The 22,634-nt window shown below is 34.3% G+C and overlaps 2 protein-coding genes across 2 annotated transcripts; one reads left to right on the plus strand and one right to left on the minus strand.

The window, feature by feature from the left end:
- Positions 1 to 14,853: 14,853 nt before the first annotated feature.
- LOC145090818 (protein DOG1-like 4) lies at positions 14,854 to 16,066 on the minus strand. Its single transcript, XM_079028884.1, has one exon. It carries the CDS (start codon positions 15,882 to 15,884, stop codon positions 15,144 to 15,146), a length of 741 nt encoding a protein of 246 aa, XP_078885010.1. The 5' UTR covers positions 15,885 to 16,066; the 3' UTR covers positions 14,854 to 15,143.
- Positions 16,067 to 18,632: 2,566 nt separating this feature from the next.
- LOC145088616 (xylan O-acetyltransferase 1-like) lies at positions 18,633 to 21,388 on the plus strand. The gene is made up of 5 exons (XM_079026990.1): positions 18,633 to 19,413; positions 19,490 to 19,661; positions 19,993 to 20,192; positions 20,284 to 20,442; positions 20,797 to 21,388. The coding sequence occupies exons 1-5, from the start codon at positions 18,881 to 18,883 to the stop codon at positions 21,143 to 21,145; spliced, it is 1,413 nt and encodes a 470-aa protein (XP_078883116.1). The 5' UTR covers positions 18,633 to 18,880; the 3' UTR covers positions 21,146 to 21,388.
- Positions 21,389 to 22,634: the final 1,246 nt, after the last annotated feature.

Below are 22,634 nucleotides of genomic sequence, written 5' to 3' on the forward strand. Positions count from 1 at the left end.
TGTTATCACTTTATATATTCTGGCAAAATATATAGAATATGACAGAATACATACAATACATTTGCAACTGGAATACATAAAATACATTCTAACATAATACACCAAAATATTAAAATCAATACCGAAAACCACCAATACCAATATCAATTGCTTTTAAATTTTTCTGGTCGAATCAATTTGACCATAATTAAGTTTATTGAAAATAATGAAGTAAAAATACATAGAAAAAAAAGTTATGAATTAAAAATAAATTAAATCGACACAATATAACTAAGATCATAAGCAATAAAAATCATTCATATGTTTATAATAAATTACTAAATACAGTGGCATATGTGGAATCGAAAATAAGCACACAAGTTAACCATATATGTAAATGATGATATGAATACCTAGGAAGTTGTCGTTCCATTTGCATATGTAGCCTTACTTTTGAGCAATAATTATTTTCTTTTTTGTGTTGGAAGAACATGTATTTTCTATCCAAATTCTTCTCGATCTGTTTTTTTAACGAGCAGCGGCAATGATGATAATCAAACATACGTTATGATAATCAGACATAGGTTTTTTAATACGGTTTTTGACTTTGATATCTTTATTTAAAGGGATAATAAATGTTTTAATTATCTACCATAATTAAATATAATAAAGATTACTATTATACTTTTAAATAATTTATTTAACTATTTTTTATTTATAAATTCTTATTGGTCTTTCAAAGCACACAATAGTTGCTAGAAACATTTGAACCTAGCTATATATATATATATATATATATATATATATATATATATATATATATATATATATATATATATGTTATGAAATATTCGTTTATGAATGACTATTGAATTTTTCATTTCTCTCATAACACTCTATCATTATTTAGCATTATTAACAACCATTTCAACATGTTTTATGAGTGTAATAATGCACCATCATAATGTGCATTCATCTTGTTGGGTTTTATACAAACAATCCTATGTGTTCATGCAACCCTAATTGGATCTATGTTCTCACTATTAGACATACAACTTTATGAACACAAAAAGAAACCTGGGATACTCCTATGATTTTAGAAATCCACAAAGGAGAATACAATACATACCTTTTGTTGTTATATAGCAATAACAACTAGTTCCTTGAATTTCCTTAGCTCTTGAAAGCAAGTACCACAAGTGTAGTACCTCTAATGGCTCACAAACACACTTTGGGTGAGAGGATGAATATGAGAGAGCGGAAGGGAGGCAAGAGGCTCTAAAATTCGACCCTAATAGGGTTTCTCCAAAGGGTTGGTCGAATTTAGTGCCTTAGGGTGCTATTTATACTTAAGGCTAACTAGGGTTTCAAGGTGGAAACCCTAATCCCTTAGCTTAGGGCCTAAGCAAATCCATGAACTCCTTTCCTTAAGCCCTTGGATGAAAACTCCTAGATCCTTCTAGGATTTTCGTTCAAGCCTTAATAAAGGTGATCCAATAGCCCAAACTCTCAATTATCAAATAATTACAAAACAGCCCCTGTACTTTTAATTAATTCCTTAAATCCCGAAATTAATTCCTAATTAATTTCTGATTAAATACTAATTAATAATATGATTCCAAATTAATATATTATTCATATAATATATTAAAAAAATCATATTTATACCCCAATTTATTATTCTTAACAATAAACCAGCCTCTCTCCTCAACAATCATCCTGTCTAATCACCAGTGTGAAAGCAACCCAAAAGGACCATGCTCACAATCGGTTCAAGTACATATCAAAATAGTTATGGACTTAGACACTAATCCAACAGTCTCCCACTTGGATAAGTCTAATAACTATTATGCGTAGGGGTGTAAGTGAGCTGAGCTACTCGTGAGCTACTCGGGATCGACTCGTTAAAAGCTCGACTCGAGATCGAATTAAACGAGCCCGAGCCGAGCTCGAGCCTAGATATGAGGCTCGTTTACTAAACGAGCTCGAGCCGAGCTTCAATTAATGGGGCTCGCGAGCCTAAACGAGCCTCTCTCTCTCTCTCTCTCTCTCTCTCTCTCTATATATATATATATATATATATATATATATATATATATATACACACACACACACATATATATATATATATATATACATATATATACATAGAGGCTCATTTAGGCTCGATTAGGCTCGCGAGCCCACTAAATTGTTCATGAGCCGAGCTCGAGCTCGAGCTCGAGCTTCCTCAAATTAAACGAGCCGAGCTCGAGCTTGGTCAGGCTCGGGCTCGGCTCGGCTCGCTTACACCCCTAATTATGCGTATGACTTCAGAACCTGATCAGCAATCGTAGCTTTCAAAAGCCGTTGTCAACTCTGATCGTATCAGAAGCGTGTCCTTTAGATAAGGGATCATATATTCCTCCATTCTTGATATCGAATAAACGTGAGACATGGATTGAAATCATTCTCTATGTCTATGTGTTGTTTCCTGATTTTCGATTTATGACGACTAACAACAGACTACAATTTAACACATCAAATTAGTCCCGGCTTGGCCAAGCGCTTAGGGTGTCATCACTAAATCATCGAGGGGCCCACAAATATCGCTTTTACCCCACTTTGGGAAAAAGGAACGGATAAACTTCGACTCGATGCTTGCTTGTACTCAATCATCGAATCACACACAACAATAAGTTTTATAACACCAAGTTACTGGTGCGTTTACTTATCATCAATGTGCAACCGACCAGCAAATAACAACTCACACGTCTCGGTTTCAAGAATATACAATATTATCGACTCACAATAACTCGTGATAAAATCCATGAAGTGATTTTTGTGAGCGTGGGTTTAATCCAATACTCTAATCTTATCAAAGCACTCATGAACTCTGCAGCAAACTTGTGCTATGTCTAAACTCTTTATGCAATCTACAGACAGATTCATGACAGTCTTCCTTCATACCTACTCCCAACGTATGACCGACTGTGGAGGTTCGAATAACCCAATTATTCTGGAAGTCAAAACATGCAAAGAGAAACACAATGTTAATACTTAATCCTATATGACCCCAAACTTGTGAGTATAAATAAAACACATTTATTTAATCACCATATTGATTACTCATTATCCATTGTTTAATGTTTCAGATAATCGGCTTTATAACTCGAATTATAATCATAATTGTCCCATGCTCCAAGCATGCACACTTTGGTTTCCTATGATCCATACTTTGTGAAATATATCAATTGAAAAACTTTTCCAATGAAAATCATTTCACAGTCCCCAATCCTTATAATTAGTGTAAGAATACCAAATTCTTGCCACTTTTAGAATATGTCAAATTCTAATATTTTATTCAATGATCCTTTTGTGAAGTCACGGCACAACAATCACAAAGAGTCGGCCAATGAAATCACAAGGTACTCTATCAGAAATTGTTACAAAACAATTCTATAGATGTGATGTCTCTCACTCAAAGTACATTCCTTTGAACATCCTTTTTGCATAAAATTTTCTAATCTAGACATGAATTCTTAATTTCCAACTCCCAATTATGGAAACATTTCCATATTTGCCATACGACAACTCATTCTAAATAGAATCTTATCTATTCATAATAATGTCGATATGGTCCATCCAATACTATACTTCCAACTACTCACAAGCGACCAATCATCAGCGAACTTTGGATTGTCCTTTGATAGTTGTTTAATTATTTTAGTCAAAACCGGTTTTAGTCCATTTTCCCTCTTAATGCCCTTGGTATTTGGAAAAATTTTAGAACGGTAAAATATTATAGCATATGCAATTGTTCCTATACCCGAAGCGTATGGGACATGATGCATAATGTCTCTCATAAAGACATGATACTTTATCAGGCTTCTGCCATAATATTTTATTTTATGCGTCATGTTCTCACAATTCGAACTATGAAGAGGGATGTCGTAATCATAATCAAATTTTGAGAATGCACTATGTATCCTTGACTAAATTTATTAACATTCCACAATCTAAGCCTTTAGATTTGAAATGAAGCATAATATTCTCTCCCTTAATTATAGCAAAACAACTTTTTAACCCTTACGACTTTGCAAAGTATAACTCTTGTTTTCTATAATTAATTTTACTAACTTGCAATACTTACCAAAATAATCATGCTCCCACTAACATGATGATTATTTCGTTATTGGCATAACACTTATGCTCCCACTAGCTTTGACATGTATTCAGAAAACAGCTGAACTTCCAAAAAACAATGCTTATTGAATTCCTTAAGTTCATATTTCTAATACCAGATGCTTTGATAATCCTTTATCTAGGCTTCTTAAACTCATACACCTTTTCTTAGAAAGCTTACATGTGTGTCTAAACAAATTCAGAACTTATGTTACTAAGTCTCAAATGTTCAGATTAATTGTTAAATCTCACAATTCGAACTATGAAGAGGGATGTCGTAATCATAATCGAATTTGAGAATACAATTTACACAAATGCTATCTCCTTAAAATCTCTCTTAGTGAAAGCATTTCCTCACAATCATTATCATGAAGGAGGGAAACCTTATGACACTTAGATTTTATGATGTATGCGTTCCTATCCATGTAAATTTGTCATAACAACAATCATAAGAGAATGTTTGTGACAAATCCATCTCATACGGACAAAACTTGTTCAATCTCAATTTCCTTCCTCATGGCAGCACGAGTTCCCACCATTGCTTCCAGGTTGTTAAGCAGCTCACCCTTACTTATCAATGTACTTTCCATTGATCAAGGTGCTTGCCTTTATGCGTTCAAATGATAACTCATAGAACTCACACACATAGTTAAATCAAATGGAATGACACATAAACTAGAGTATGTCAGTCACGATAGGTTATAAACCTCAAGTTGTGCGCTAGTGATGATCAACTAGGTTTATTCTTGAATTTGTTCTTGAAACTTTTCAAGACATTTAAGACTCCCACTGACTCTTTGACATATAAGGTTCTCTTGTCAAGAAACTTTTCTTGATAACAAATATTCAAGAGTTAGTGTAGCTTTTATCAAGACAAAACACTTCACAAAATTGGTCCTAGTTAGTCTTTGTCTTATCCAAGACATCACAACCTACCAATTTCAAATGTGCAAGAATAAGAAAACTTTTCCAAATTCCACATTTGATGAGTGTTATAAAACTACTTAAGACTTTTCACTCAAGTCACAATCTTGACTCTAAGACTTGATATTGGAACGAATTATGATTGACTTCTTGATTTAATGTAACGACCAAAAAATTTCAACCAATTTAAACTAGGGATGAGCTTTGGAACCGGACCGGTTCGGAACCGGAACCGGTTTTCATATATTATAAGAACCGGGAACCGGACCGCCGGTTCTAGCGCCGGTTCCGGTTCCGGTCCCGGTTTTTCGGTTATTTTTCAAAGTAGAACCGGTTGAAATACTATAGATTATATGCTATCTTCTAGAACTTGTAAATGATTCAATATTTAACCAAATTATGACTTTTTACATTCTAAATTGAGGTACAAACACTAAATTACATGATGAAAAAAGAATCAAGTAATTCCGACTTCATATGAGTGAGTTATGCGCATTTTAAAAGCGGGGACAGATTCCAAAAAAATAAAAAATGTTGAAACAGAAAAAACGCAACATTGATATGTTGTCTTCCAGGGTCTATAACTGATTCAATATCTAATCAAAATATGTGTTTTTATAGTCTAAAATGAACTACAAACATCAAATTACATGCTGGAAAAAAATGAAGTAATTCCGACGTCATATGAATGAGTTATACACATTTAAAAAATGAGACATATTCAAAAAAAACAAAAAAATAATGTTGAAATAAAAAAATGCAACATCGATATGCTTTCTTTCGGGGCATGTGTCTGATTCAATATCTAACCAAAACATATGTTTGTACCGTAAAAAATGAATTACAAACTCCAAATTACATGTTGGAAAAAAAATCAAATAATTTTGACTTCATATGAGCGAGTTATGTGCATTTTTAAAAATGAAAAAAAAATGTCAAATTGGTTCCGGTTCTTAGAACCGGGACCGGTTTTCATAAAAATGGAGAACCGGTAACCGGACCTATTACCAATTCCGGTTTCGGTTCCGGTCGGGTTTCGGTTCGGTTCTGGTCCGGTTCCGGTTCCGGTTCCGACGGTTCTAATGCTCATCCCTAATTTAAACTTTCCAAAAACAACACCGTTTCATTAAGTTATTACAAAAATGTTTTCATTACAATTATCATCAGAGTCTTCCCAAAATCACATCATAAAACAAAATCACGAGGAGCGGTATGATCACGTCTTTGCCTTGCCACGGTCTCCTGAAGAACCTGAAAAACATTAAACCACAACTGTAAGCCCAAAAGCTTAGTGAGATACCCCCAAAAATACCAACCACTTATACCATACACGCACAACATGCCATATCATAACAAAACACAGAACAACCATGCACTTCGGGTCTACTGTGTGACTGGTCCGCCGCACCGGCCTTCAGTCCACCTGGTCCACCCTCCGAGTCTAGTCATATACATCGAGCCTACAGTGTGATTGGTCCGCCCGCATCGGGCTTTCAATCCACCTGGGCCACTCTCCGAGTCTACAGTATGACTGGTCCGCCCGCACCGGGCCTTCAGTCGGCCTGGTCCACTCACCGAGCCTCGGAACGTCTGGTCCGCCCTCTTGGGGCCTACAGCCTATCCGGACCGCTCGCTGGGCCTTCGGGACAACCGGTCCGCCCTGGGTATGTTGGCCTACAGCACAAAGCAGGACCCGCCTCAACCCAACCCCAGTCCAACAACCAAGTGCACATAAACATTCAATCATATAACAATTCACATTCAATCAAGCCGATCTTAGCATATCACATAACATAACATCATCCTAACCAGGATACTGACCTAACCGGTCACTAGCATAGCATCATCCTATATACCAGGATACCGACCTTAACCAGGTCTCTAACACAATACCATCCTAACTACCAGGATGCAAACATAACAAAGTAATAACACACAACGATACCCAGATCACAATCCGATAAAGGGTCGGCCTTGGTGCCTTAGACCCTGTTGATATAGTGAGGATAACTCACCTCGCAACTGCCGAAACTCTGAACTGAAGAAGCAGATTCCCGAATCACCGCCTCACTGAAAATCCCGAACTATCCGAAGCAGCAAAATAACCATTAGACCAAACATAATATCCTTCCAAGGGAAAATTGACCAATTTACCCTTAACTCAATCCGGTCCATGACTAAGGCCCACAATCAAAATATGAAAGGCCCATCACTAGATAATCTCTCAAGCCCACTAATGGCCCAAAGACCAAAAGTCCAAAGCAAAGCCCAATATTGGCCCAATTTACTAAATTGGGCCCACCTCACCAAATGGGCCTAGATCCAAGGTCCATAATAATTAGTGAGTCCACAGTACTCCATCCATAATGTCCAGTCACAGCCCAAGATCTAGTATCCCAACAACAGCCCAATCTCCTAAGGCCCAAAATGAAAACCCAACAGAGGGAGTACGTTGGGCGTACAACGATGCTCGTGAATTGGAAATCGGGACACATACCCATTACGCTGGGTGTAACTCTGCTGAACTACAAATGGCTTTAGCTCTTAAGTCCAAACTTCAGATCCATAGACCAAATATGCCTAGGATTCATAAAGTCTCAAACTTTATTACTTGGGACGTCCATAAAGCTCTTAATCCAAGGTCTTAATCCATCTATAACACATGTGAGACAACCAAAGCCCTTGGGACCTCATTTTTCTTACTCAAGACCTCTCTTAAGGTCTAAAAGGACAGCTAATCTCAACCAACTTGAAACATGCATTAAGATGAGGGTTTTAGGCACAAGAATGATGTCAAAACTTCACAACACATAGATCTACACAATATGATTATCAAGCTAGAGACTTTTTACCTCAAAAGAGCCTCAGAATATGATGTCTTTCTAGATCTACAAGCTCCAGCTACTCAACTTCTTCTTTGATAACTTCCTCTTTCTTCTTCAAGACTCTCTTTTGCCAAAACAAGCTTTCCAAGGCCAAACACACCCAACAATGGAGGTAGGACGGCTATCTAGGGTTTTTGAGGTTAAGAGAGTGCTTATGGAGGCTAGGGTAAGAACCATTATGTTCCTTATATAGTGGCTGACCCTAAATTTAGGGTTTCTGGATGATAGACGTACATTGGGCGTACGCCGAGAGGCCTCCGCGTTCCTTTCCTCCACTATGATTGGCATATGTCCAGCTTACGTTGGGCGTACCTAGCCAAACACAAGCGCGCATGCAAGGGACCCATTTGCTAAATTTCCCCCCTTAAGGGACCATTGTTGCCCACATCTTTAATTTACAACCTCTCCTCCATCATAAGTCGTTCGTGCCAAACTCTATATCCACATCAAGGACCGAAACGCCCTTACTCTTGCTCTCGGGAACCCAAAATTAGATATTTCAAGAACGGGGCGTTACATTTAACCATTTCTACAATTCTCGATTCCTCTTCTTAGACATATATATGTACTAAGACTCACTTAGAGGACCAATTGAGAAATAGTTCTTAATCATTAAGACTTATCATAAAACACAATAAAAGGTACTCTCCCTTCTTCTTAGAATATAGAAACTTTTATCTTTCTGCCTACTTGATTCTTCTTCATTGTTCTGCAATTGATTGAAACTCTTTCAATCAACTCAAAATTATACTTAATCTTATAAGTATAACCATATTTACTAAACTTTAGTAAATCATGACGAATATCTTTGTCACTCTTGTGGTAGACTTGATCAACGTACCACCTAGTGTACTCGATCTCCTAGTCCTTCAATTGACACTTTGTCAAAGAATTAGTCTAAATTTCCCAAATGTGAAAGTTTTTCATTCATCATACAACACACGTTGCATGATTCCAAGTTTCTATCCACTTGAAACTTGGGTGAGGAGAAACTCTCACTATTTGGTAAACTCTCGACACTTCCACAAATAACTCAATTAAGAATCCAATCCATTATTGCTAATAATAGAAAGCTTCAAACATCAATTTTTCATACACGCCATTGCAAGGATAAATAAATAAGATAAAATTAAAATTTATTTTATTGCGGAAAAATTTGTCCTTACAATGCAATTCAATTGAAAAACTATGTTATTACATATTTCTTAGCAATCTATTCTAACTTCAAGTAGTAGCTCAAGAATCTAATCTTCAAGTAATGTGATCGAAATCCATTTCTTCACGATTAGATTCAGCTCACTTCTTCCCTTAAGCTTCCTCTCTTTTCTTCGATCCTACAAAACATCAAATGTAATATTATCACATCATGTATTAAGAATCTAGAATAGGAACTTAAAAGAGTTAGTTAATGGATTTTACCTGAAGTAGAGTCATACGTCTTGACTCTCCCATCTCTTAGATTTCTTAGGTAAATAAGGCAGCTTCGTTTCCACTGCCCCTTCTTTTTGGTAATAAAAGCAAATGGACTCTTTTGGAATGGCACATGGAACTATCTCAAAGTTTACCTTTTCTAGATTTCCAATGTCACCATTTTCAATGTCCATTATAGTTTGGGAGTTTGATTCACCAGACAAATTTGCTTGACCAGCACACCAAATCATTGTTGATTCAGCAGCTATAAGCAAATAGGTGAGATCAATGAGGCTCACGTCATGATCCATCATATAGTACTCTCTAACGAACTCACTATATGATTCAGGAAGCGACTGAAGAACCCAATCAACAACCAACTCACCTGAAATCTCGACATCCAACATCCTTAACCTATCAATGTGTGACTTCATCTCTAAGACGTGTGCACACACAAGTTTCCCATCTTCGTGTTTACTTGCCAAAAGGGCTTGAGTGATCTTGAACTTTTCAATCCTTCGTACTTGGGGTTAGGGAGAATAATTGGAGGAGGTGGAGGAAGTGAAGCATGATCTCGTGTTCCTCGATCGAATCGTGGAATATTATCTTCATGTGGAAAGCTTGTTCCACGGGATTTGGGAAGACCATAGTTGTCATACTTTGACATCTACAAAACGGGAGAAAAAATTCAAGTTAGTTGATTGATTGAGTCCTTAATAAATCACCCAAATGAGATATTAAGGCTAGGACCCAACACAATATTCCACAACTTGGGAGAGGGATGCCGTAACCCAAATTTCAAAACATTTGAAGGAAAGTGAATGACGATTCACTAATTTTCCACCATGAAAAACGAAAAAGAGATTAGGTTTTAAATGTATTGAAAAATTCCTACATCCTTTGAGATTCATTTAACTTTTCAATGGCATGTTTAAATCTTGATAGGCCCCTCGATTTGTGACTGGGATACCGAGGATCACAAAACAGGGTGTGAATAACCATGCAAACTTACATGGTGCCCCCAATGTTACAGTCACCTATTCGATGTGCCGGTTAACCACACACGCTCCACCGAACTATGACAAACATTGAGTCGCCCTTTGCTACCTTTGCTTAGAACCATTTAGTGTGCCAGTTAACCACACACGCTCCACTAACGTCTTCGCAAGGGCACAAAGTGTAATTTCATGGAATTGCATCAATTCACTTTTGCCTAAAGTAACTAATATTGGGAATTTTGTAAAAACATTTAGTTACTTTATACTTCATTATACTTTTAATGGAAAGGGTTTGCCCTATCCTACCCGTTCGGCTAACGACCCTCCACCAATCAAGGAAGCGGTGGGTGAGAGTGGACACCCATTAAACGACCATTTTATAGGCCATAACCTTATACCCCCCCTTATATATGAGCTTTGTGAATGAGGTCTACTAACGGTAAGACTACCAGTTTAAGTTATACATATATAATATTAGACTTTTAATGTTATATATAGTATAAGGGTGTATTTTACGCTTTTAAAATACTAGGCAGTTTAATTTAATAAATTACACTTTTAATTTGATTAAATATAAACCATATGATTATTGATTTATTAACTCTCTTTTAATTATACTTTTAATTAACTTAACAAAACCATAAGGGTGTAATTTGAACTTTTCAAAACTAGGGGTTTTAGAATTTAGACTTTCAAAATTAAACCTTTTAATCAAACAATTTAAATTCCAAAACTTGAGGGCAAGTTTTGAAACTTTTCAAAACAAATTAGATTTTAATTTTATTCAAAATTTTCGAAAATCCAACCTTTAAATTTTAAAATTTTAAATATTAAAACATTGATTTAATAATTATCCAAAATTAAATAATTAATTTTAATTATTAAATCTTATAGGATTATCTATTAAATTAAACAATTAATTTAATTTAATCCCATATCCCCTAAGATTTGAAAATTTATGGAATGGGATAATTCATAAGATCTTTAATTATCTATTTAAGGAATCAAGGATAATAACAAGATATGGCATTATCCAAATCACTAAAATTTGGGAATCCTATCAAGGGGACAAGGAAAATTTCGAAATTCTAGGGTTAGACAACCCTAAAATCGAAATCTTGGGGCCAAAGAAAAAAGGTTTGGGAAAACCCTACAAAAAATTTCGAAATCTAGGCTTTAGAAACCCTAATTTCAAAAAATCAAGCCTCCAGGGTTTATTAGCCATAAACCCTAATTTTCATATTCATATATTTGTCTCAAATCTAATTGAAAACAAAAACCAATGGCTCTGATACCACTATTGGGTTTTATACAAACAATCCTATGTGTTCATGCAACCCTAATTGGATCTATGTTCTCACTATTAGACATACAACTTTATGAACACAAAAAGAAACCTGGGATACTCCTATGATTTTCGAAATCCACAAAGGAGAATACAATACATACATTTTGTTGTTATATAGCAATAACAACTAGTTCCTTGAATTTCCTTAGCTCTTGAAAGCAAGTACCACAAGTGTAGTACCTCTAATGGCTCACAAACACACTTTGGGTGAGAGGATGAATATGAGAGAGAGAGAGAGGAAGGGAGGAAAAAGGCTCTAAAATTCGACCCTAATAGGGTTTCTCCAAAGGGTTGGCCGAATTTAGTGCCTTAGGGTGCTATTTATACTTAATGCTAACTAGGGTTTCTAAGTGGAAACCCTAATCCCTTAGCTTAGGGCCTAAGCAAATCCATGAACTCCTTTCCTTAAGCCCTTGGACGAAAACTCCTAGATCCTTCTAGGATTTTCGTTCAAGCCTTAATAAAGGTGATCCAATAGCCCAAACTCTCAATTATCAAATAATTACAAAACAGCCCCTGTACTTTTAATTAATTCCTTAAATCCCGAAATTAATTCCTAATTAATTTCTGATTAAATACTAATTAATAATATGATTCCAAATTAATATATTATTCATATAATATATTAAAAAATCATATTTATACCCTAATTTATTATTCTTAACAATAAACCAGCCACTCTCCTCAACAATCATCCTGTCTAATCACCAGTGTGAAGGCAACCCAAAAGGACCATGCTCACAATCGGGTCAAGTACATACCAAAATAGTTATGGACTTAGACACTAATCCAACACATCTTTCATCTTATTTTGGTTGTATAAATAGTGAGTCATATGTATTAGAAAATTGATGATTTCATCACAAGTATTGGAATAAAAGTTCTCTATACTCTCATGTCTTTATTTACTCTATAATTTATCTTGTTATTTGATCGTATTTTATAACGCGTTATCAGCTCGACTCTACCATAGAGCTCTTACTCTTTATCGCTCTTGTCATTTTCAGGTATGTATTTTTTTATAAGTTCACATATACAATGCTTACAAGTTTTTTTTGGACTTTCTTAAATAATAATTACTAAACATACAAGTCTTTATTTTGATTAGTATTTTCACTATGGAAAGTCATGCTATAGAAAACTTCATCTACTTTTCATGTCACTAACATGCTCTTGCAGCACCAAATCGTGAGAAAGGTTTACGATAAAAAAAAAATTAAATTAATCTCATGTCTTCTTGTGGCAAAAAAAAACAATGAGTTGTTGATGAAAAATCATCTATCATGCCCGATCGGTTCTAGTCCATTCTCGGAAGTGAATGCAACATCATATAATCATAATAGGCATGGGTCTAATCGAGGTCGTGGAGATCGTCATAATTACCATAGCAAAAAGAACAAAATTGCAAGTAACCACCAGAAGTTGAAAAATAACAAAAATCCACATCCTAATGATAAAAGTGTGTTGGTGATTTTATCACCAAATATATTTTAGTGTAATGGATTTAACTAGTGTTTCAAGAACAATGTTTTAGTTATAATATAAGTTAGGAGGTGCAGGAGTGCACACTTGTATTTACTAAACATTGTTAGTACTGAACCCTAATCTACTGTGTCAAGTCGGGGGTCCCGCTTGAAAGATGTCAAAGTCAAGGACTAATATGTTATTCTTGAAAGATGTCAACTGATCTCGTTATCCGTTGAGTGGATAAATTCCGAGAAAACGACTTCATTGAAACACAGAAAACCGGGAAACGCTTCTTGATTCATCTTCTTCAATTGATTCTGATTTTTGTGCCTATAATCAGAATTGCTGCATCAGGAATTATCCTAAGTTTGGATTTCGTGATACCCAAGGCATATAGGGTCGAAATATCAAACAAGGAAAGTGTTTACACGATTCTTGTTTGTAATCCAGATTTCCAATAACCCTATTTTCGTTTTTCCCTAACAAAGTGGTCAAGGCAAAAAAAATTGAAAATATTTGTCACCGATGTGGAATGACTGATCATTAGTCTCGTGCATGCCACTGTGTAAAGCATTTTGTTGATCTTTATTAAGCTTCACTAAAATCTAAAGAAAATAAAATATCATAACAATTTTTATTCAAAATGATTTTCACAAAGATCAACCAAAAATAGGACATTTGGATATTATCGATTATCTTGTATATCTAGAAGGGACAAGTGATGCTATGGATGTAATATATAATAGTTTTGTTTCATGACATTTCTTATGGTTTTATGTCATAGTCGTGTCATGAGAAATGAGTCATCACAATCTTCTCAAAGACATAAATATTGATTTATTTCTCAAAGAAATAAATTATGAAAAAAAATGTGTTTTATACATATATAAAAAATTACGTTTTTACGGAAAAAAAAAAAGTGTTTTTATCCATATGCGAAAAAAATATGATTTTACTGAAAAATAGATATTTACGAAATAAAAATGTGTTTCCAAAAACAAATTTTTATTATTTAGTAAAATAATCTAAGGGGATGACAAAAATAAGAAATTTGTTAGCTTAGTTGGAAGGTTTCTTCTTGTCTCTGAATGAAATATTAGAGAGTCCGAACCATGTATGGTCTCCCTCTATTAATATTTTTTGACTCATTTGTCTTTGTTCACGAACTAGTTGTGAGACCCGTATAATATACGGATTGATTAAAACAAAATGTTAAGTACGAACGATTAAATATAAATTTTATTTGAATTTGAAATTGAAATAAGTGAAAACTATGAAAAAAAAACATGCAAAGAATAAATTAATTAAAATTATGTGTTTAGTGTCTACTAAACGGGTTAATTATAACAAAATATTAAACATACAGGTTTAAACTGTAAATTTATTTGGAATTGAATTTGAAATTTAAAACTTAAAATTTAAAATTTGATAGTCTGGAAAATAAATTAATGATATATTGAAAATGAAAATTAAAGTAATGACAAGTGGAAAATAAATATATCTCAAATTATGACAAATTGACATGTGGCTAATCTTATGATAAAAGGACATGTGGCAAAGTCATTTTCATTTATTAGAGTAGATTTTGAGCGGTCAAAGGGTGAACCATAAAAAGAAACATAAAATTTATAGGAATTCAACAAACATGTACGTAGTTTATGAAAAAAACAAACACAATATTACTTCCATATATTACAAAACAAAACCATAAAAAACAGTGGAAACATAAAATTTAAAGGAAAACAACGATTATAGCTGTCATCATCCGATAACATGCCACCTGTCTTCGGACGAGAGTGGATTATTTTTCTGTTGTAGAGAAAGAGAGAGAAAACGAAACAAATTTAAACATCATAACACAAGGGAAAGCGATTGGTATTTATATATGAAACCGGCCATCCAAATGTCAGATTAACGACTATCTTTTGAGAAATAGCCGTTAAGAACATCACCGTCTCCCTCAGCTAGCTAGCTGCCCCCACCTCCGAATCCGATCGACAGTGGATTATTAGCGTCGCGATGGATCTCCGTCTCCCTCAGCTGCCCCCACCTCCTAATTCTTAGCTGAAATTGAATCATAGCCGCTAAGAACATCACCGTCTGAGCCGTCGTCAGTATCCCCACCACCTTCGCCACCGTCTTCTCCCTCAAAAAATCCGCCAACCCAACCAAAAACTCCATACCCTTTGCCAAACTATCCACGGCGGCATCCGCATCATCAATCATCCCATTCACTTCCCTTCCTCCCATCCTGGTCAGTGCCAGAATGGTCGGCGCCAACACCTGCTGCTCCAACCTCACCAGCCTCTCCGCAATCGCACTCTCATCATCTTTAGTCTCCACCGTCAACCTCTCAATCCTCTCCGCCTGATCGGAAGTCAACTCCAGCCCACATGTTTTCACGATACAGATGGAAAGACCCGGCTTGAACCCAGCCACCCATAGGAAGATTCTCTCATAGGGGCTGAACCACGGTGGTGACAGAACAAGAAACACATTCCGGCTAGAAACTCGGGCCTTGGCAAGGAAGTAGTCATGGTAGTGAGCCATGACTCGGCGAATGAGTTGTTTGTGATTGGGCTCGTCTTGTTGATGATCATCTGGGGACTGAAGAAGGTTGAGAAGCTGATTAAGGTAGAGCTCCAGTTGGATCAGCCATTCCCGGAAGAAGGTCTGGAATTCTGTTTGAGATCTGGCTGAATATTCCATGCAGGCATGGAAATTATCAAATTAAGGTTTGATTAATTTGAATTAATTGAGAAGATAATCAGCTAGTATCTATATAAGCCCGATCAAGAATTTGTTTGATGACTGTTTCTGTGTTGAAGAAGAAGACACGTTTCGAGCTGGTCATGCACTTGCATGCATGTACAGGTAAAACACAACTTCGGTTCGCGTGTATATTTAATAATTGGGTACTTCATGTCGGTGGCAGAGCTAGCGTATGTATATATATATATATATATATATATATATATATATATATATATATATATATATATATATATATATATATATATATTCACGAAATCATCATGCATCATCAATATTGATAATGATGAAATTATAATTAAGTTGTCTATGAAATTACATATATATATATTGAGGGGGTTGGGTAGTTCTGGACGTGGTAGACTAGTAGTGGCAAATAGCCCGGTGGAAAGGGGGACGATCAGAACGAAGAGAAAGGGACGGTAGGGATGGATTTTGTTGTTGGGATATTATATGTCGATGAGGATGAACGGTGAGTATAAAGGGGATAGGATGGTTTGAATTTTAAGTGGAATAAAAACTCCACCTCAGCAAATTAAATTGGATGACAAAAGTCAGTTTTTGTTTTTTATCGACTGTAATATCGTTTCTTAAAATCCGATCTGTTTTTTTTTTTATTTTTCATAAATAAGATGATTCGATCAATAAAAAAATTACACTATATTATATGTTCTACTAGTTTGGAAACATTCATAAACAAGATGATTTGATGTGCGAATTTATCTGTTCGTTTTAAAAGGATTTAAAATAAATGTAAATTTAAAAAAAAAAAAAAAAAAAAAAAAAAAAAAAAAAAAAAAAAAAAAAAAAAAAAGGCTACTTATATTACATATAGCGGTGAGCTTCAGTGAGTTCAGTCTATAAAGTGCTACACGAACTTGGGCTTAAATGTTCTTGACTAGTCTTTCAGAGGCTCTCAATAACTTTTTGGATCAACCGTAAACCGGTTTCAAAACCCAAACAAATCGGTTTTTTTTTTTTTTTTTTTGCAATCTTAGAATACCGTAGAAGTTTTGGTTTCAAATACTTAAAAAAAAAGTGATTCATGCTCAATAGTTTTTTCTTCTTACATAATAATTTATATTTTATATGGTTGTATAATATAACATTTTAAAACATAAATTATTTTATATAGAGAAAAATTATTATGTAGAAATCAATTTCCATTCAACAGGTACATGGATACATCTCCTCACCTAATAAAAGAGTAAATTTGTCATGTGTCAATCAATTAGAGCTTGAAATTAATTATTTGTCACTTGTCAGTCTTTGGTTTTTCCTCATTAATTACATTTCCACTAATTTACTCCTCCCTTTTACACGGATGAAATACGCCAACAAAAAATTAATTTGTAATATCTGTTGCCTAATTTATTACAATAAATATTTAATTTATTTTATAACCGTGGTTCCCACGGGTATTAACCTAGTACATAATATAATAAAACGTAAAGATTTTTGCTTTCAAATATGACTTTTGAAGTATTTCTGTGGAGACACTACATTAATTATCCATTGAGTAATTGTAATATACCACAAAAATAATTGTCCCCAAATCCAGAAAACGTTTCCATGCATTACGTACTGCCTAACCGAAGACACCTACTATAGTCTCATAGCTCTAGATCCGTCTCTTTCCCAAAATAACAACATTCAATGAGGAGTACACCAAGAGCAATATGATTTGTTTTTTAGCTTTCCCATAACAGTAAAGATTGCATAGTTTTCTTAGCTTAGAAAATAAGGCATCCAAAATCAATCAATTGATATATACTTAAAGAAAAATAAGAAATCCTTGAGGTCAAATTCTATTAGATAAGTGTGCCTTTGTCTTCACTTTTCTCACCCATAACTATACCAATATCTAAGTTGACAACTTAATTAAATTGACTACAAACCTTAAACTCGTCATTTCCAACCTTAAACTCGTCAATCGGTTTTTAATACACACCAAACATTATATGTCAATATTCCTTAACTTACTCGTAAAAAATTGAAACATTACTGTTTTTTATAATAACTTATCATAAAAAGTTCAATATATATCTATATCTTGGATGTTATCAAGTACCCAATACAGTAACATACTTTAAAGAACGATATTTAAACAAGATGTTGCAAATTTAACAATTATTAATTTATTGTCAACAAACATAACCAACATTATTATTACAATGTAAAATATTAAAAATTAAAAGTTGAACAAAATCAAAAAAGAAAATGACAAATTATCTATATATCATGTCAATGGACGAGGCTTGTGTTAGATCACCTAACGATTGTTATTTTATTTTTGGATATGTTTAAGGAAAAACAAATATGTTAAAATATGTGTTATGTTTGTTAGATTGTTATTTTTAACATTTTTAATAATAAGTTTCTTAATTTACTTTCTACCGTAAAAAAACGTTTTTAAAGTTAAAGAGTTTTAAACTGCAAATACAACGTTCTATCAAAAACATAAAAATAGAATGCAAAGCAATCGACTCTCACATATTATAAAGTTTCAAATTTCAATATTCATTTTTTTATAATATTCTTTAAAAAGTGGTAAACTGTACCCCCCCCCCCCCCCCCCACCCCCACCCCACAACACACACATATTTCAGTTTTCATTACCGGAATTGAAAGGGAGCGAAGCCACCGAACTTCTGCAAAACTTTTTTCTCACTCTTCTCAAAAAACAGGGTGTCAAAGCAAAGAGGTTGAAGAAATTAGTTAACAAAATGGGATTTTTACGCAGAAAATTAAATAAAGTATTGTTGAAGAAGACGACCCTCTATCCACCATAGAAAGCAGTTACTTGAAGACAATCCCATTTCACCAAATCTGTCCTTAAACAAATCCTCCATTTTCAATGTCTCTATGTGTTTCTCATCATTATATCACCACCACCACCATCGTCTCTCTCTCGTATACCATCTCCTCCTCCCATGCATCCCCTTCGCCGGAAAGTCTCCTTATTCTCCTCCTACACCACCGCCATGAAACACCGCAAAAACAACAACCTCTCTGTCTTCGTCGTCGTCTTCTCTGTTTTCCTATTCGGATTCTTCATGTATAATGAAGACGTCAAATCCATAGCCGAATTCCCATTCTCCAGGCCCAAATTCGTAACCCACCAAAACGCTCTTCAGAAATCTAACGTTGATGGGGTGGTTGAGATCACTTCCAGGACGACTTTAGTGGTGGAGTCAAAAACAGAGGAGGATCAGGTGATTGAGTTGCCGGTTCCAGTGGCTGTTGCGGTGGAGGAAGAACCGGAAGAAGAGGAGGATATCGAATTGCCACCTGAAGAATGTGATCTGTATAATGGAAATTGGGTTTATGATGATTCAACACACCCATTATATAAAGAAGATCAGTGTGAATTTCTTACTGCTCAGGTGACATGTATGAGGAACGGGAGAAAAGATTCGATGTATCAAAACTGGAGATGGCAACCCAAAGATTGCAGCTTACCCAAGTAAGATCTTTGATTACTTATATCAAAAACCATACATATTTGCAGGATTGATGTTGATAATCGTTTGTTAATGAAGGTTTAGGGCAAAATTATTGCTGGAAAAACTGAGGAACAAGAGGCTTATGTTCGTTGGCGATTCATTGAATAGAAATCAGTGGGAATCAATGGTGTGTTTGGCTCAATCCATTATTCCTCCGGGAAGAAAGAGCTTGAACAAAACCGGTTCTCTTTCCATTTTCAGAATTGAGGTTTCTTTCTTTTCATATCTTGTTTTCGCGTTTGTACGAGTAATTATATAAGTACATAATAGACATAATAAAATTGTAATAACTTTAATTTAACAGAAAAACAGAGCATTAATACGGTATATTTATATTGTACCCGTGCACATTGATGCATGGGTTATAACAAATATTATGATGGACGACATAAGACATTAATTTTATATGAAATAAAGCCAAAGGAAGAAAGAAACAACATGTGCTCATTTTCGAGGTTGTATGGCCAAAAACTAATAATATTTTACTTTAATTAGTTTTTAAAAATTAATAAGTTGATGCAATTATATATATTATGCAGGATTATAATGCGACCGTGGAATTTTATTGGGCTCCATTTTTGGTGGAGTCGAATTCGGATGATCCAAACATGCATAGTATATTGAACAGAATCATAATGCCCGGATCCATTAAAAAACATGGTAAAAACTGGAAAAATGTCGATTATTTGGTCTTCAACACCTACATTTGGTGGATGAACACCTTCTCCATGAAAGTCCTGTGAGTTTCTTATCAAAATTCTTCATTTTTCATATAAATAATAAACTTATCGAAATTTTATATAAGTTTCTGATGAAAACTAATAATATAGGCGTGGATCTTTTGACAAAGGAGCAACAGAATACGATGAGGTTGAAAGACCTGTGGCATATGCAAGAGTGTTGAAGACATGGGCTAAATGGGTTGATAAAAATATCGACCCAAACCGTACAACGGTTTTTTTCAGTAGCATGTCTCCTCTACATATCAAGTAAAATTTCTACTTAATTTTCGTATATAAGAAAAGACAATAATAAAATAAATTTAAAGAATCCCAGTGTCTATAAAATACATGTATTAGGTGAAATAGATACATTTCAACTAACCAAAAGGATATTTGTTGGAAGTAGATGCGACTTTTGGGTAATGATCGGCTTTCAAGTAAACCACTTAATTTAATAACTAAATATCTATTAATAGTATAACAAACATATAAAAAGTTATTACATAAGTTTTACAGTAAATATCTAAGATTATTTCAAATACATGTTTTAAATAATTACTTTAATTATTGTTGACAAAATATATGAGAATTAATGGTTTTTAAATAAAACGCAATTTGTAGGAGTTTGGACTGGAACAATCCCAATGGCATCAAATGCGCGAAGGAGACTAGTCCAATCCTTAACATGTCCATGCCCGTAGAGGTGGGCACTGACAGACGACTCTTTAGGGTCGCAACAGATGTGATCAGGTCAATGAAACTCCCAGTCCACTTTCTCAATATAACTTCTCTTTCAGAATACAGAAAAGATGCACACACTTCCGTGTACACTATCCGCCAAGGCAAGATGTTAACAGATGAGCAAAAGGCAGACCCAAATACTTATGCGGATTGTATACATTGGTGTCTTCCTGGGTTGCCTGACACATGGAACGAATTTCTTTATACACGTATTATTTCTCGCTCTTGACTGATGAAGTATCAACTCTGATCAATATGGTTTTATTTACGGTTCTTGTAGGAATTTAAAAAATGATATTTTCTTTCGCATACCTTGTACCTAAGGAGAGGACAAATTTTATATTCATGTATTTTATTTTATTTTTTGTTAAAAAAAATTTTGTGCTAGACATTTGATAACAAATGCAAAATTGTCCTGAATGTACAATGAAATGTTGAAAGGTGGAATAAAAGAAAACGAAAATTGTAAGTAGGATTGTGTTAGGCCAGCTTTTAGTGTGCATTGCTTCAAACGCAAGTGTTCACGTACTTGTTATTTTAGATATTACCACGTACTTGTTATTTTAGATATTACGTTTTAATTTTTTATATTATATGTGGATTTTTTTTGTTTAATTATATAAAAACCAGTGACATATATATCACTCTTTTTATACAAACGCCAAGAAAGAGGGCTACCAATCATGTTTCAGATGCGCGTCATTTGTTATAACAAATCTGATGTACCATTATATTCTTAGAATCAATTTTAAATTTACGATTTCTTAAACGAAAACTATTATATGAACTTTAGGCGATGTTTGCAAAATTGAAAAACAAAATTTAAATTTGAAACCCGTGCAACATTTGTTACCTTTATATGATAATTATTAATGCTTATGATCCATGTGTAAAGCGAAGAATATCGATATCGTCAAACAACGTTAAATCTATAATGATTTATTTATGCTGCATATTTTGTCAATTAAACAAAATGTTTTGGGGCAATGAAAGTATAGATGTAATAAAACTTAAAGATATCGCGGCATCATTTGCTGTGAGAGGTGGTTGTGTATCTTCATGCATAATCCATAGTTTTGTACGAGTTTTGCAACACAAAACTGGTACAATCCTTTTATTAGGAGTTCTAACAACTACTTCAAATATAGGAAATATATATACAGTTACATCATTATGTAGTCAACGTTCCTAAGTTAACATTTAATTTACAAAATTTATAATGATTATAGAGAGAATATTTGACAATGGAACTTATTCTCCATATATTAATTAATAATTAGAGTACGAATCTAAAATCTACCTTTAAAAAGGAGAAACACTAGTATGAATGGAACGTGGCACCTCAGCAATGGCTCATCCCCACAATGACAGAAAAATAAGGGCCGTTGGATCAAAACCCTAAACCATTCTTCATCTCTATATATACATCCATGCATCATAGTTTCAATCGTTCATATACATGTACCTCTCTCTCTATCTATCTATCTTTTAAATGTTTATTTTTTATTGATTTATGTTTAATTTTCATTGGTTTCTGTTTGTGATCTCATCGATCCGAATTCAATTAAAGGTTGTTGTTTTGTTGTTGAGGGACGTTGAAGCTTCCATGTCTTGTTGGTGGGGATGAAATATTCAGTTCCCCAGCAATTCGTAAACAGAAGCCAAATACAAATTTCAAATCTCGTTTGCTTATTTTGCTTTGCCAAATGCCAACTTCT

The sequence above is a fragment of the Lactuca serriola genome, chromosome 2 (genome assembly GCF_051521515.1).
Source record: "Lactuca serriola cultivar US96UC23 chromosome 2, Lser_US96UC23_V15, whole genome shotgun sequence".
Classification (NCBI taxonomy): domain Eukaryota; kingdom Viridiplantae; phylum Streptophyta; class Magnoliopsida; order Asterales; family Asteraceae; genus Lactuca; species Lactuca serriola.